General features: G+C 34.0%; 2 protein-coding genes across 6 annotated transcripts; one reads left to right on the top strand and one right to left on the bottom strand.

Moving 5' to 3' along the window:
* Positions 1-846: 846 nt before the first annotated feature.
* Positions 847-8001, bottom strand: LOC108487114 (probable pre-mRNA-splicing factor ATP-dependent RNA helicase DEAH9). 3 transcript variants are annotated; one of them, XM_017791355.2, is made up of 23 exons: positions 7773-8000; positions 7535-7679; positions 7330-7404; positions 7134-7223; positions 6831-6910; positions 6349-6418; positions 6133-6218; positions 5872-5941; positions 5587-5682; positions 5037-5142; positions 4548-4594; positions 4368-4451; positions 4220-4273; positions 3669-3769; positions 3480-3570; positions 3070-3234; positions 2747-2836; positions 2563-2634; positions 2345-2443; positions 2083-2169; positions 1789-1842; positions 1534-1613; positions 847-1258 (listed from the first exon to the last, which is right to left on the bottom strand). In XM_017791355.2, exons 1-23 carry the CDS (start codon positions 7874-7876, stop codon positions 1111-1113), a joined length of 2094 nt encoding a protein of 697 aa, XP_017646844.1. In that variant the 5' UTR covers positions 7877-8000; the 3' UTR covers positions 847-1110. The 3 variants fall into 3 exon arrangements, with proteins under 3 accessions (XP_017646844.1, XP_017646845.1, XP_052876030.1); XM_017791356.2 differs by lacking the exons at positions 7535-7679; positions 7773-8000 and having other exon boundaries at positions 6831-6915; positions 7330-7373; XM_053020070.1 differs by lacking the exons at positions 847-1258; positions 1534-1613; positions 1789-1842 and having other exon boundaries at positions 2260-2443; positions 7773-8001.
* A 3534-nt stretch (positions 8002-11535) lies between these two features.
* On the top strand, positions 11536-15588 carry LOC108488049 (glutamate receptor 2.5-like). Of its 3 annotated transcripts, XM_053020069.1 has the most exons (6): positions 11536-11954; positions 12038-12195; positions 12685-13293; positions 13752-14058; positions 14142-14539; positions 14627-15588. In XM_053020069.1, the coding sequence occupies exons 1-6, from the start codon at positions 11699-11701 to the stop codon at positions 15146-15148; spliced, it is 2250 nt and encodes a 749-aa protein (XP_052876029.1). In that variant the 5' UTR covers positions 11536-11698; the 3' UTR covers positions 15149-15588. The 3 variants fall into 3 exon arrangements, with proteins under 3 accessions (XP_052876029.1, XP_052876028.1, XP_017647856.1); XM_053020068.1 differs by having other exon boundaries at positions 12038-13293; positions 13821-14058; XM_017792367.2 differs by having other exon boundaries at positions 12038-13293.
* Positions 15589-16148: the final 560 nt, after the last annotated feature.

The following is a 16148-nucleotide window of genomic DNA, read 5'->3' as shown; positions in this document are numbered from 1 at the left end:
TTGCACATTATATATAAATCTTATGTACCTTATATAAGTGCAGTAACTTATTAGCAAAGCAAGCGCGGTGATAAGAGAAACTAGGACAATTACTCGTGTTGCAGTGGCTGAACTAAGAATCTTTGCAAGCTAAAGAATCAGAAATGGAACCATGGAGAAGAGCATGATTGATGCACTGTACTTGGTTTCGATATCAGTTTTCACACTGTAGCCTGCTGAGATACGAAAAATAACCCATAAACTACTAAAAGGAATAGCTGCCCCCATAGTTTTGTTGTGCAAGGTAAGAAGCAGTAGGCTCACAGATCACCATCATCATTGGAAGATGAAGTCCGAAAAGAGGAGAGTTTGGTGTTCGATCCATGCCATCTGAGACAAGACCGGATTTCTCTTTAATTGAAGGACTGCTTCCATCACCGATGGTTAAGAACAGTAAAAGAATGGCTACTGTGAACTGTAATTTTGTCATGAAGAATCCCTGTTGCTGGAGAAAATACAAACGAGCTTTTCTCCTCTGGTTCTTGAAAACCAGGTCGAATGAAAGCAAATGATTCTTGAAAATCGAGTCTATTTAAGACCGTAGAGGCCCAGTTTCAAAGCACACAGGCACCTTCTTGTTTACGAAGCATTTATAAATATACAAACTGTACCGTGTATTATAGAACAGGATTGATTTCATCCAGTGAAAAACTAGTGTGAAACAATTTTAACAGCAACTCGACTGAGTTATTTAGGTTAAAGTTAGATTAGCATGCTACGTTGAATGAATAAGGTGCCTTTATTTAACGGATGGAGGCATTGACATCTGAAACTCTCCTCAAGGGAGTTTTCTTCAAGAACAAGGCATTCAGAAAACTAAACTTCATTAAGATAATTTATCCATCCAATAAGAGGATTGAAAGAACTAAATGAACATAACACATACATATAACCACATAGTAGGAGATGTGAAGTCAATGATCAAAATGTGTACAAAGTATTCTCGTTTTCTTTCTTTGTCTACAACCATAATACTTTTCCCACTCAAGACGGATTTCTGAGTCTTCTACGGGAAAAAAGGGTTCCTATTATATTGACTCCCTACCTTCATTGAGCAACTTGTCCTGGCAGTCAGTGGATAGTAGGATTGTGCCGTTGCTGCTGATAAAAATGCGGTGCAACCTCAGTTAACCAAGAAGGATCTATGGACATAACGTTGCGCATGTATTGCCGGTCGGTGGAGACAAGAGAATGGTATATAACACACTTTGGATTTACTCTGCAGGTTAATAGAATACAAAACAAAGAAGTTTATTGTAACATAAATATTTGCAGCAAAAACAATTCAATCCTTGAAACAAGATAAAAGGCCTTTAGAGAAGCTCACAACCTAGCTAGCTTGACTAACAAATATAGTGCAGTAAAAAATTGCACATTTTGTTAGTCTAAATGACCCAAAAGTTTCTAGCCAAATACAACATCAAAGAGCTTCTAGCATAATCAAATATTAAAATACAAGCATTGATATATGCTAAATCCAGTCTCGGTACCAACCTGAATAACACAGATGATGGATGAATATAAACTTCTTGGGAACCTCTAATAGTCTTGTACATCCCACCATGACTGTAGGCCTTTGACAAGATAGGCAACAAAACTTGATTAAAATAATAGTTTAAGTTGTAGGATACAACAATTCAGATTACACTAGTTTCTACAAGAAATAATATCCCAAGTTTCGTGTCTAAATTCTAATAGGTAATAAAGATATTTAACAAAAGTAACCATTCATCTAAAGATAAAAATTACCTCTAAACGGCATGCATTAGCAAAAAAACCAGCAGTGACTGCCTTTCTCACCAACTGCAACAAGTACATTGCAAAGCATCATTTTTCTTGTTCAAAAACATATGATAAAAGATTATTTGAGCCATTGTATTTTTTATTTAAAGACTGGATAGTGCTCATAGAAATAACAAGTTCTTTATATCAAGCACATGGCGATCCAAAGTTTTTTTTTCCCAATGTTATCAGTGGAAGCAAATAACAATACCTCTCTTTTTCCTTATTTTTTTGTAAGATTAAATCAAAGTGTGAATTTACCTGCATATCTGTTTCGCAAGATTTCAAGACTATGCCCAACCTCAGCACTATTCTTCTGAGTAGTTCCCGAATTTCCATTACCTTTTTCTGTAAAATAATTAAAATATATTAACATAGATAAAAAAACATTTAAGAAATGCCGAAAAAATATCTTAAAGAAGTAAAGCCTTTACATACAATGTTCTTGTACTTGAAGACAGGTAACAGAGTGAAACTGGACAGTATCTTAAATTCTCAAAAATGCCCAAATAAAAATACACACCATGGCATGGTAGTTTATGAAGTTCTTGTGACACCACTTTGAAGATTTGCCAGACTGGAGAAACCCTTTGTAAATATTCAGGAAAGTAACATGGTCACCCTGCAAAAAAAAAAAAAAATGATATAAGACGGGTGCAGGTAGCTAATTACGTTGTTATTACAATAATACAAATCGGGAAAATAATCAAGAAAGAAATCCAGCAAAGCTAGTTATAATACCTCAGCAGCAGCAAATCTCAATTTGGCTTCATCCAGTTCCTTTTGTGCTCCTCGAGCAGAAAACCAGATAGACTGCAAAGCAGAAGGGAAAAGAATGAATTGGTCTGTACAACAGAGGGAACTGCACAAAAAAAAAAAACATTTGAATAGTGTAACAGACAGAAAAGGGCAAGCAGTAGCTTACCTGGATAGAGAGAACAGCAGCAATAGTTATGATTTCATCAGAACACCCAAGCTCATTTGAAGATAAAATAATTTTTGCGATCATTGGTTCCTGCAAAACATATAATAGTGAAGAATACACCTAAGAAATATAACAGACAAAAGGAAAACAGAAACAGACGTCAAAAGTAATATTGACTAAGAGAAACAAGAGGCAAAGTCTTTTTTTTTCCTTTTTTTCTTTTTGTAGATTGCGTATCTCTCCTTGCAGTAAAAGTGTATGGAAATAAAACATCAAAAAAGAATGAACAAAAGTCTTAGGTGAAACAGTATAAGTTTATTTACCAGTGGAATTTCTGCAACTTGAAAACCAACTGGTGAAGTAAGTTTAGCATCATCATCAAGGACTCCAAGTGAATAAAGTACTTCAAGTGCTCGGATCATTGATTCAGGAGATGGAGATGCCGGCCAGTCAAAGCCCAGAATGTTATCAATGCCTAATGCTTTTAACTGCAACATCAGAATACAGAGATTAGCACCTAAAACACTATAGTATATCTCATTATATACCATAAAAAATTAAATCCAAGTCACTTTTCCACATAAGACATGAAGGGATCAAAATTAAAGTTTACATATGCACTTTAGCACCATATACAGGGAAAGTTGGAGCCCAGCAGCTCACACCCTTAAGTTTGTCAAAATATGATATAGACCAGATGATACCCAGAGAAATCAGCAACAAATCTAAATACCTGAATCACACAAGAAACAAGATTTGACCTTTGGATCTCAGGAATTCCTTGAATAGACATTTCATTGAGAAAATACTCTTCTGTATACAATCTGGTGGCAGCAGGCAAAAGAATTTAGTCTTAGACAATAAGATTTAAACATCGGAATGATTTTTTTTTTTTTTTTAACTTCTTGAGATGATTAAACACCTGTAACACTTCCCAGGTCTAAGTCTACCAGCTCGACCAGCCCTTTGTCTAGCAGATGCCTTGGATATGGGTGCCACCACAAGATTTTCTATATCCGAGATCTGGAGAAATAAGAATAACATGATTAACAACTAAACCGGAATGTTGACAAGGCAATCCATTTAGAGATAGAAGGCTTCCACTAAAACCTCTAGAAAGAGGTTTAAAAATTAGTCACAAGAATCAAAAAGAACTAATAAACCTGGTGACTATTGTGATAAATTGAAAATTATACAAAATTAATAACATTTGGATGCTTCAATCCAAAATTAGGGAAAGATAAAAATTTAAATATTTTCTCTTAGCATAAGACGGGCAAAGGCTGTCCACCACAAAGTGATGAATTATCAGCTACTTTTCAAGTAAAAAAAAAAGCATAAAAAATATGTATTGATACGGATTCTTTGAAAATAATGCCAGGCAAGATGTGGCCATTACCAGATAAAGTTCACATGGAAAATCCTAAATATACACCTGCTTTACCATAATAAAGAATGTGGAAATGAAGATACCGGATTGTAGAATCGTTGTTTTGAGAAGCCACTATCAACAACATAGACAATACCCTGCACCAACCATGAGAACAAGTAGAAGTGAATGCAACAGTTTCCTATAAACAAACTAAGTTTAACAAATAGCTCTAGAATGCACATATCTCACCTCTAAAGTCAATGATGTCTCTGCTATATTTGTTGATATCACTACTTTTCTCTTGCCTTTAGGAGTTGGAGAAAATATCAAATCCTGCAAAGAAACAAAAAGAAGCGTGTAAGGCCAGAAAGGTAATAAATTAAATCCTGCAGAAGTCAACTGTATTACAAACAGAAAACTATTTCTGACCTGTTCTGCACGTGTAAGTCCAGAGTATAAAGGCAAAATAATCAACCCTGAAAGGAAGATATAAGCATAATTATTCACCGAATCCAACAGAAAGTAGATTTTGTTGTAAGATAAAGAAATCATACTTCCACATATTACACTCAAGGTTGGCACAGAGCAAACAAGCGGGCTCAATAGCAGGGTCTTTCTTATTATAGTTTGTTTGACCCATGTTGATAATAAAATGAAATTTAAACATGAAACACATATGTAAACAGAGTGACAATTAATAACAGGTCAAAATCCACAGTAGTGCAAGGTATCAAAATATACTTGTAATGGAATTTCCATAACACATGTACATCTAGACATACATATCCATGGACGAACATAAACTATTATTAAAATTTAAGTATAGATGCATAACATCTAATGAATAGATTATTGCAAATTCTTTTTCATTGTATATAAGGTATAAACAAGGCCAAAGTATATGCCACAATATTAAACCTGAGGAATTTTTCCCATTGCTTCGAGCTTCTTCAGTAAGCAACTTAATAGCAGCATCAATATCATCTTGACCAGTAAGAAATACTAAAATATCACCTGGTGGTTCCTACTCGACAGATAAAATATGGTGACAAAATTAGTGGAATTTTATCCTTTCATCAAAAGAATCAAACAATACCTGTCCATGCTATGGTTAGGGAGAGAAAATCATGAGTCCAAGAAAGCCTTCATGCGAAGGATCACATAGTTATTGAAACATCAGTAATTATTAAATAATGAAGTTTGTTGGTTCTGTTTCCAGCTATTGCAGTACATTGAAAGAGTTAAAAACTAGAAAATTAGATCTTTGAAAAACAGTTTCAGAAAAATGGCACTTAAAAATTTTTAGAAAGTGAAAAATACTATTTATCATATGTAGAATTTTTTGGTTTGCAGCTATATACAATTATTAGCACCAATGAAAGGCCTCAAGAAACCATCCAGAGCTCAAAATTTATAATGTCTCCATTTATAAAACTAAAATCTGAATTTATCACAATCTTCAAAATACCTTGTCATTAATCAATAGCACTGTTGAAACAGCAGCCTGAACATAGTCTCGTACAGGGTCTTCCACATAATGAATTTGCACATTAAACCCTCTACCCTGAAATTCGAGTGCAAAACAAGACTTAATTTGTTAGTCCAAATTAAATGGAACATCAGTTAAAGTATAACTTCCATAAAAAACACACACACACACACACACACACAAACAAACATCTTCAAACCAAAAGTTCTTTTCATGCAAGAGATTGTAAAGGGGCATAGGAAATGATACTGCCAATGAAAATACCTCAACGGATAAGATAGCAGGCTCCAACCTAGGTCTAAGCTCCTCACCTTCCAATGCTTGGCGCCTTTTACTAGTTTACATTAAATGCAAGATGTTAGGGTCAAATCAGAAACTTGTGGGTTCTCAACAACTAACTAGAGTCCAAACTAACATTCAAATAAAAATACAAATAAATGACCTTTCTGTAGCTTGAAGAGTAGAAGCAATATTCTAAATCCTATACACTGAGAAGACACTTCACTAAAATGTGCAGAAGGAAACCTGGACAGGAAGAAATTAGACATTGATTTCGCTTCAATCGTAGCAGAAGATATAATCAGTCGCAGCTCCGGTCGACGTTTCTGGATCTGAAGTTTCAATGTGCAGAAAATATTTAAGAAAGTACAGGACCTATAAGGGAAAGGCAGAAAAGTTGCAATTTTCCTATTCTTTCCTACTGCCACCAACAGAGCAGTTACTGAGGATTAGAAGTATTACCTTTTTCAGAAGACCAAGTACAATGTCTGTTGAAATGGATCTTTCATGCGCCTCATCCACCATAACGACACTGCAAAAGTCATAAACTTTCACTCTCTTTTATCTTACTAACAAAAACAGAACATCATTCACCAGATGACCATCTGACGTTCACAAATTCAAAAGAGAACGAGTTTGTAGCAAAAAGGGTAAAAAGAAGAGCCATAATCATATAGCATAAATGTAGGAAGAAATCCATAAGATCCTTGCCACCTGCAGACTAACAAGCACACTTGAATATCATCGAACTTGTAGTCTAACAATTTGACAATCTGATTTTGCATGAACAACGATGAGATGCTCATGATATCATTTGCACAACAATGAAAACTAACCAATATGTGGCAAATCTCACAGAATAAGATCAAGCATAAGCAAAGTAATGAAACTAAAGAGAATCACCATCTGCACTACATCAAATTGTCTCTAATCTTAATCATTACCTGTACTTAGTCAAAAGAGGATCATCCATCATTTCTCTAAGTAAGACTCCATCTGTGAGAAATTTGATCCTAGTAAGATCCTGCACTGTCAAAATGAAATAACCTTCAAAATCAAGGACATCAATTACATGCACAACAAACAGAAACATTCTGAAATTCCATCCTACTTGATGAGCTTTCAAGCAAGATAAAATTATAATCAATGCATTCAACATGCAACATTGACAAATTACCCTCTCAAAAGAACAGACAGAATTGAATAAGACAAGAACCGCAAGATCAAAGATTGATTAGATAACTCACTGGACTAGAGATATCTTCAAACCGGATTGTGTAACCAACTTCTTCTCCAAGTTTGACCCCCATCTCCTCAGCTACCCTTGAAGCAACTGCCTGTGCATCGGATTAAAATGGATATTATTGAGCAAAAACTAGGACATTTACATTCACGAAAGGCTTGAAAAGATGAAAATGCAGACAGATAGGAGTTCAAAGCCACCTGCACAGCTAGTCGTCTTGGTTGCGTGCAAGCTATAACACGCCCACCATCAGCCCAACCAGCTTCTTTTAAAAACTGCAATTCAAGCATATTACAATCAAGATTCCCAGCAACAAAAGATTCAGAATAAACTTCAAATTACAAAGAGGGAGACAAGTAAACAGTTAAAGGTTTTACTTTAAAATAAAGAAAAAGGAGAGAAAACCTGTGGAATTTGAGTGGTTTTACCACTACCCGTTTCACCAACAACAATGGTAGTAGCGTGAGACTCCACTAAATAAAGAATAGCAGTTCTATACTTATAAACTGGAAGCCTCTGTCTTTGCTTCTCAATGCTCACATACCCATATCTGTAAAATAAGGAAAAACAAATCAGGAAGAGAAAAGACAAAAGAACAATCAAAGAACAAAAATTGAATAAAAAATAGTGAGAAAAAAAATACCCAGAAGAAGATGAAGAGTAAGAAGATGACAAGAAAATAACACCGCCATCCTCGTCCTCGAGGAGGCGGGGCTTCTCGGTTCCCGGTTTCCAGAACTGCGCCATAATTTTAAGCTCAGTTTTACTTTTCCCGATTCGAGGGAAATTGAATCAAAATTCAGTAATGTAACTAAACGGGCTTTTTATTTAGCTTCGCTCTCGCTTCGGTTTAGGGTTTCTAAGCCCAAATATCACTGGGTATTCGTTACAAATCTATGAAAAAACAATAAAAAATTATATAAATTTAGATAATTTCGGCCTAAAAGTCAAATCTTTAACCAATAAGCCCAAGTGCCCAATGAAATACATATTATATTAATTTTTATAATAATATTATATTAATTTTACAAATTTAAATGAAATAAATAAAATACAAAATTAGCAAACTAAAATATATAAAAATTCAAAAAATAATTAAAATATATAAATTTTATTATAAATTTAAAAGATGAGTATTTTCATCAATATCTTTTGAATAAGTATTTTCATCAATTTCTTTTGAAAACAAGTCATGTAGATTTGATAAAACCAATCATTAAAAAATTGTTAAATGCTTAAATTGGCTCAATCTTTAAGAGTTGTTCACGATAATAACCAAGCTTTTTAAAATATCATATAGCGGCTTAACTTTTATAAAAGTGCTAAATGAATGTTAAATCTTTTAAAATGGTCAAATAAAAAACTAACCTTTTTGAAAGTGTTCAAATAAAGGCTTCTGAAATATCGTGTATTAAGTTTCAAATTATGTTATGATTTTTTTCTTTTCAAGCAATAACTGATTTAAGTGTTATGTGTTTTATTCTAAACACGTCAATATTTACTTAATTTTTTCTACAAATTGGGTTAAAATGCATAAAAAAACTCTTATTTGAGTATTTCTGTAAATATTAGAATCTCATTAACCAATTTGAAAAGTTTAGCCTTTAAATGAGTAACCTTTAAGAAGGTTTGAGCTCTAATTGTTTAAAAAATAAATTTTTAATCTTGTTTATGTTAAAAAGACAATTTTATTACAACAAAATAGATTTTTAGTGTCGTTTTTTAATTTTATAATGACACTAAATATTAATGTGTTTATGTAAGAAAATATTGCTAAATAACATAAATTTTAACGACGGTTCTCATAAAAATATCGCTAGAGAACATAATTTTTAGCAGCATTTTTACTAAAAACGCCCGCACAACCCAAAGTTTAAAAGAATAGAGAAAATAAATTACGGCACATCTAGATATTAAAGAAAACACAAAAATAAAAAGCTAATAAAAAAATTAAAAAGAAAGAAAGAGAGGAAGTAGAACTGTCTTACATGAGACAGTGTCATTGAGATTAAGAAAAGACCGATATTTTTTTCAATGTGAAGAGCAGCTAAAATAGAAGAACAAGGTATGTATATTTTTTTCAAGCAAAGAAAAAACTTAGAAAGAAAAGGGACGGGATTTTGGGGTTTCAAGCAAAGAAAAGACTGAGAAAGAAAATAACTCGTGCGTGGAAGATGATATATTTGTGAAAAACAGCAAAGAGATTGATTGAAGAACAAGAAGTTAAAGCAATCATTGGGTTGGAAACATGGGAAGAAGCAGCTTTGGATGCTGATATAGGAAGCCGAGCTCGAGTTCCGCTTCTTTCATTTGCAGCACCAGCTATAATAACACCCTCTCGTTGGCCTTTCTTTTTAACAATGGCTAATGGTGACTCCGAAAAAATGAAATGCATTGCAGCTACTATTAGTTCATTTAACTGGAAAAGGGTTGTTGTAATTTATGAAGATGATGCTTTTGGTGGTTATTCTGGGAAGTTAGCTCTTCTATCGGAGGCTCTACACGATGCTGGTTCCGAGATTGAATATCGATTGGTTCTTCCTCCACTTTCTTCCGTTTCTAATCCAAATGAAGTTGTGCAAGATGAGTTGATAAATTATTCAACGTTCAATCTCGGGTTTACATTGTTCTTCAATTGTCATTACCGATGACACAATCCATTTGTTTGAAAAACCTAAGGAGATTGGACTTACTGGAAGAGACTCAGCTTGGCTTATTACGGATACCATCTCGAATTACTTCGATTCTTTTAACAGTTCGGTGATTTCTTCCATGCAAGGCATTTTAGGAATCAAGACCTACCATGACGAGGGTACTAATCTTTACAAAACGTTTTATCCCCAGTTTCGAAGAACTTCCCGAAACGAAAACCCGGAAGAAGATAATTTTCAACCGAGCATTAACGCCTTACGAGCATACGACAGCATCAGAATCATCAAGCAGGCCATGGATAGTGATGAAAACAGCCCAGATTAATTCGTTGTTGAAAAACATACTTTCAAGCAATTTCACAGGTTTAAGCGGCGAAATTCACTTTCAACAACGCAAATTATCACACGATCCTATACTAAGGATTGTAAACGTGATTGGAAAAAGTTATAATGAGTTGGATTTCTGGTTACCAGGGATTGGTTTCTCAAAGAACATTGGTTATGTTGGTAATAAATCTGCAGATTTTACTGGTACAGTCATTTGGCCAGATGATTCAAAGCTAGTTCCTAAAGGATGGGCAATCCCAACAAATAAGAAACCAATGATAATTGGAGTTCCAGCAAGAACGGCATTTGAGAAATTTGTAAAGGTTGACTATGGTAAACATCCAGGCCAAAAGATATATGATGGTTTCTGCATTGAACATTTTCTATGAAGTTCTAACTGTTCTCGATTTTGATTTAATTTATCAATTTGATCCCCACAATGGCACATATGATGAACTTGTTCACAAAGTCTACAACAAGGTAAAATACCCTTTTTCTCTTAGTCCATTTTTTTTCAATATTTTTTTGTTAATAATCGCAATTTTTGTGATTATGATAGAAAATATTCATATAATTTAACCATAATGAGTCATCTATTTATCATTGTTAAACAAATAAAAAGGAGTTTCTTACAAGTTACAGTGAAAGCAATTCAACAAAGTAAAACAACAAGGCAATAGCCCAGAAACTTCTTATTCTTACTGTAATTACCTTGATTTGTTTTTCCTGAAATCTCTTATAATTCCATTATATTTCCTGGAAATTTCGTAGGTAAGTTGTCAAACTTTGAGTTCATATTTAGACAATGATGTGAAAAAGAAACTATGACACTCACGTAAATGAATTAAATGCTTGTTTTGTCTCTAATGAGATATTTTTTTTATTTATTATTTTTTTTATGTGTGTACAAAAAATCAACGGAAGACTTATGATGCAGCTGTAGGTGACATAACTATACTAGCTAATAGACCAACTTTAGTGGAATTTACTCAGCCATATGTAGCAACAGGGTTATCCATGATAGATCCGGTGAAGCCTGAGAGCTAGGCATGGATGTTCCTCAAGCTTTTTCATAAACGTCGTTATTGCTTTATCTTTTGTATCGTTTTTCTCATAAACATCATTATTACTTTATTTATTGCGGTATTTTTTTGTTAGCGCCAATAATGATATATATTTACAGATTTTTTATCCAAAGACCACTCAAAGCCTAATTTGGTTTAAACTATTAGGAATCAAATTTAACTAAAAAAAATAAGAGCCAAATAAATAAAAGACGTTAATATTATTATTTATTTTTGTTTTAGAAATGATCAGTTTTCATGGGTAAAATCTCTGACTTTTCACACTTAACAGCAAACCAGAAAAAGGAAAAGGGGGCGTTTCATGAAGATTCTCAATAATTTAATGAAGTAAACATAGTCAACTATTTTCATGGCTGACCAAGTCCAACATATAGACCAGAAGTTATAGGACATAAACTTCCATAGCGCTGCGGCTTTTAAACAAATCTTTTTTTTCACTGGTATTTAAATGCTTTGAGTTCCTCCATGTATCATATATTCAATTATTTTATGAGTTCCCTAACAACATGCAACGACCTTGTCGTATCACTTTCGTGTTCATATCTCTCTTTCTCGTCTCTTCATATGGTGAAAAGACCGGTAACAAGGTGACTAATTATAACATCGGTGCCATCATAGACGTCGATTCTCGAATTGGAAAAGAAGAGAAAGCAGCTTTGGAATTTGCAGTTCAGAGTTTTAATAACGATGTTTCAAACAACCATAAGCTCTCCCTTTATATTCAGAATTCTAGAAGAAATCCCTTACTTGCAGCTACTGCTGGTTAGTGATTCATTATTTTTAGCGATCCCTTAGTATGTCAACGAGGTTTATTTAATATTTACTAATGGTTAATCTGATTACAGCTAAGAAATTGATTGAAGAACAAGAAGTTATAGCAATCATTGGGTTGGAAACATCGGAAGAAGCAGCTTTGGTTGCTGATATAGGAAGCCGTGCTCGAGTTCCGGTTCTTTCATTTGCAGCACCAGCTCTAATAACACCCTCTCGTTGGCCTTTCTTGGTAACAATGGCTAATGGTGACTCCGAACAAATGAAATGCATTGCAGCTACTATTAGTTCATTTAACTGGAAAAGGGTTGTTGTAATTTATGAAGATGATGCCTTTGGTGGTGATTCTGGGAAGTTAGCTCTTTTATCGGAGCCTCTAAGCGATGTTGGTTCCGAGATTGAATATCGATTAGTTCTTCCTCCGTTTTCTTCTGTTTCTAATCCAAACGAAGTTGTGCAAGATGAGTTGATAAAATTATTTAACGTTCAATCTCGGGTTTACATTGTTCTTCAATCGTCATTACCGATGACAGTCCATTTGTTTGAAAAAGCAAAGAAGATTGGACTTATTGGAAGAGACTCAGCTTGGATCACTACGAATACCATCTCGAATTACTTCGATTCTTTTAACAGTTCGGTGATTTCTTCCATGCAAGGCATTTTAGGAATCAAGACCTACTATGACGAGGGTACTAATCTTTACAAAACGTTTTATCCCCAGTTTCGAAGAACTTTCCGAGACGAAAACCCAGAAGAAGATAACTTTCAACCGAGCGTTAACGCCTTACGAGCATACGACAGCATCAGAATCATCAAGCAGGCCATGGACAGTGATGAAAACAGTCCAGATTTGTTGTTGAAAAACATACTTTCAAGCAATTTCACAGGTTTAAGCGGAGAAATTCACTTTCAACAACGCAAATTATCACACGATCCTATACTAAGGATTGTAAACGTGATTGGAAAAAGTTATAATGAGTTGGATTTCTGGTTACCAGGGACTGGATTCTCAAAGAACAATGGTTATGTTGGTTATATATCTGCAGATTTTACTGGTACAGTCATTTGGCCAGATGGTTCAAAGCGAGTTCCTAAAGGATGGGTAATGCCAACAAATAAGAAACCAATGATAATTGGAGTTCCAGCAAGAACGGCATTTGAGAAATTTGTAAAGGTTGAAGATGGTAAACATCCAGGCCAAAAGAACTATGATGGTTTCTGCATTGAACTTTTCTATAAAGTTGTAAATGTTCTTGAATATGTTTTAATTTATCAATTTGATCCCCACAATGGCACATACGATGAACTTGTTCACAAAGTCTACAACAAGGTAAAATACCCTTTGTCTCCTAGTCCATTTTTTTCAATTTTTTTTGTTAATAATCTCAATTTTTGTGATTATGACAGAAAATATTCATAGAGTTTGACCATAATTTCAAGTGTAATGAACCATTTATTTATCATTATTAAACAAAAAAATGGGAGTTTCTTACAAGTTACAGTGAAAGCAATCCTTTTAACAAAGGCCAACAAAGTAAAACTACAAGGCAATAGCTCTGAATATTATTCTTATTTTAATTACCTTGATTTGTTTTTCCTGAAATTTTATATAACTCCATTATCTTTCCAGGAAATTCGTAGATAACTTGTCAAACTTTTATTTGATACTTAGACAATGATGTGAAAAAGAAACTATGACACTCACCTACATGATTTAGATGCTTGTTTTGTATCTATTAATTTCTTTTTTTTTCTTTTTGTATGTTTGTATACCAAAATCAATGGAAGACTTATGATGCAGCTGTAGGTGACATAACTATACTAGCTAATAGAACAACTTTTGTGGAATTTACTCAGCCATATGCAGCAACAGGGTTATCCATGATAGTTCCGGTGAAGCCGGAGAGCTCGGCATGGATGTTCCTCAAGCCTTTCACCACCAAAATGTGGTTGGTCACAGGTTCCATCTTAATCTACACAATGTTCATAGTATGGTTCTTAGAACACCAGTCCAATCCTGACTTTAGAGGTCCATGGAACAATCAGATTGGCACTGTATTTTGGTTCACTTTCTCCTCCATTTTCTTTGCTCACAGTAAGTTCCACTGCAAAAATCTATACTTCTTTTCGTATGAAAATTTAGTCCAGACTAAAACAGTTCATATTTTCCTTCTTCAGGGGAGAAAATTTACAGTAACCTAACTAAAGTTGTGGTTGTAGTATGGCTATTCGTTGCGTTGATCTTAACCTCTAGTTACACTGCTAGTCTAACTTCAATGCTCACCGTGCAACGATTAGAACCGACTGTTACGGATATTGAATGGCTAAAGCGGTCCAACGTGAAAATCGGGTGTGATGGTGATTCGTTCGTAAGAACCTACTTGGAAGATGTCCTCAAGTTTAAAAGTTACAATATCGAAAACGTTAGCAGTGAATACAAATATGAAGGGGAATTCAAGAGCAACCATATAGCTGCTGCATTTCTTGAACTGCCGTATGGGAGAGTTTTCCTTAACCATTATTGCAAGAAATTTACCACTACCGCACCCACATACACATTCGGTGGATTAGGCTTTGTGAGTATATGATATTGCTAACTTGGTGAATCTTTGCTGCAAAAATTTATAGAAATAAATGTAATGCAACTCTTTATATATATGCAGATATTTCAGAAAGGTTCTCCAGTAGCCAGAGATTTTTCAAGAGCCATTTTAAAGTTATCTGAAGATGGGACTCTAATGTCATTGGAACAAAAATGGTTTGCTCCTTCACCGGAGTGTTCGGCCAACGTAACCGAGGAAAGTAAAACCGATAGCTTGAGCATCCATAGCTTCTGGGGTCTTTTCATTATATCCGTGGCCACATCTACTGTTTGTTTGCTGCTCTTCCTCGCTTACTCGCTAAAGCGATATTGGAACCATGAGGAGGAGAATAATGCTGGCATCTTGCCTCTAGTTGATGAGAATGTTTGGAACAAGGCAATGAGACTTGCTAAATACATTTATAACGGGAAAGTTTGTGTTCGAGGGGAAGTTTCGGCAGCACCCCGAGTACCAGATATCTATAAATGGAGCTCTCCGACATGGGATTATGATCGAAGTTCATCTCATATAAGCATGGAGAATTATGAGGTTAAATCACAAGCAGAATCTGAGATTGGAATACAGTTGCAGGCTCACAACTGACAAAACAAAAGATTAATCTCGGTTAAATGAAATCCAGCTGTAGTGTAAATTATATTAGTCAGCCTTCTTATCTGGATCTTCTGGAACACATATGTAAACAGAGTGATAACTAATAACAGGTCAAAAATCCACTGTAGTGCAACGTATCAAAATATACTTGTAATGGAATTCCCATAACACGTATACATCTAGATATACAGACAGACATAAAATATTAGCAAAATCTAAGTATAGATGCATACATAGTGAATTGATTAGTTAGTATGTGAATTGAATGGTAAATGACAAGTTGGTAAGCATACATAGTGAATTAGTTTTTTAAAATGATTATGTGCATGTTTATATTGTATTGAAAGTTGTTGGGCACGAAATTGTATAAAGATGGGCTATGAATTCAATTTGAATTGAATGAATGCAATTGGTTTAAATTTGTATTATAATGATTTGAATCATGAAAATATCATTTACCGTTATCGTTAAGTGTACGGTTTGTTTTCTCTGTGTGCAAGTACAAGTGGACTTTAAGATTATGAAAAGTAATTTTAATGTATAGAAAGCAATCCTCAATTCAACAAAATTTATATAGTTTTTTTTTGTTAAATGTATTTATATAATATGTACTTAAGTTGAGTCGATTTGTAACACAATAAATAATTATGTTTAGGGTAAAGTTAAAATTAATTTTTTTAAAATTAGTCACCTAGTTGAATTATGAAATTGAGTATGCTAAAATTCAAAATCCATAACCTGAAAATTGTAATGGTCAAATTTAAGATGTATATTCATACCAAATGCTTGAATGGCTTATACTATGATTTTAGTTTACAAGTTAAATGGTATTGATGGAATCACTGTATTGTATTAGTACATTAGTGATTAAGGTAGCAGTGTATGGAATTAAGCCTTTGAATCTTGTATATTTAGCTGAAATGGGAAATAGTTGATTTGGAATGGTCTTATAGGTGAAGTTTGTTAGGTGCTAAATTATATCTTTTAGAAA

Source organism: Gossypium arboreum, chromosome 10 (assembly GCF_025698485.1).
Source record: "Gossypium arboreum isolate Shixiya-1 chromosome 10, ASM2569848v2, whole genome shotgun sequence".
Lineage (NCBI taxonomy): Eukaryota > Viridiplantae > Streptophyta > Magnoliopsida > Malvales > Malvaceae > Gossypium > Gossypium arboreum.
Note: the sequence above shows the minus strand (reverse complement) of the source record. Positions and strands in the feature narration are given on the sequence as shown.

Excerpts from the sequence above, each read along its gene's own strand:
- LOC108488049 (XM_017792367.2), top strand. The coding sequence starts at position 11,699 with ATGCAACGACCTTGTCGTATCACTTTCGTGTTCATATCTCTCTTTCTC. Across the intron at positions 13,294-13,751 it reads TTCACAAAGTCTACAACAAG|ACTTATGATGCAGCTGTAGG; the intron begins GTAAAATACCCT and ends AATCAATGGAAG. Across the intron at positions 14,059-14,141 it reads CTCCATTTTCTTTGCTCACA|GGGAGAAAATTTACAGTAAC; the intron begins GTAAGTTCCACT and ends TTCCTTCTTCAG.
- LOC108487114 (XM_017791355.2), bottom strand. The coding sequence starts at position 7,876 with ATGGCGCAGTTCTGGAAACCGGGAACCGAGAAGCCCCGCCTCCTCGAG. Across the intron at positions 7,405-7,534 it reads AAACCACTCAAATTCCACAG|TTTTTAAAAGAAGCTGGTTG; the intron begins GTTTTCTCTCCT and ends CTTGAATTGCAG. Across the intron at positions 2,635-2,746 it reads CTGCTGTTCTCTCTATCCAG|TCTATCTGGTTTTCTGCTCG; the intron begins GTAAGCTACTGC and ends TCTGCTTTGCAG.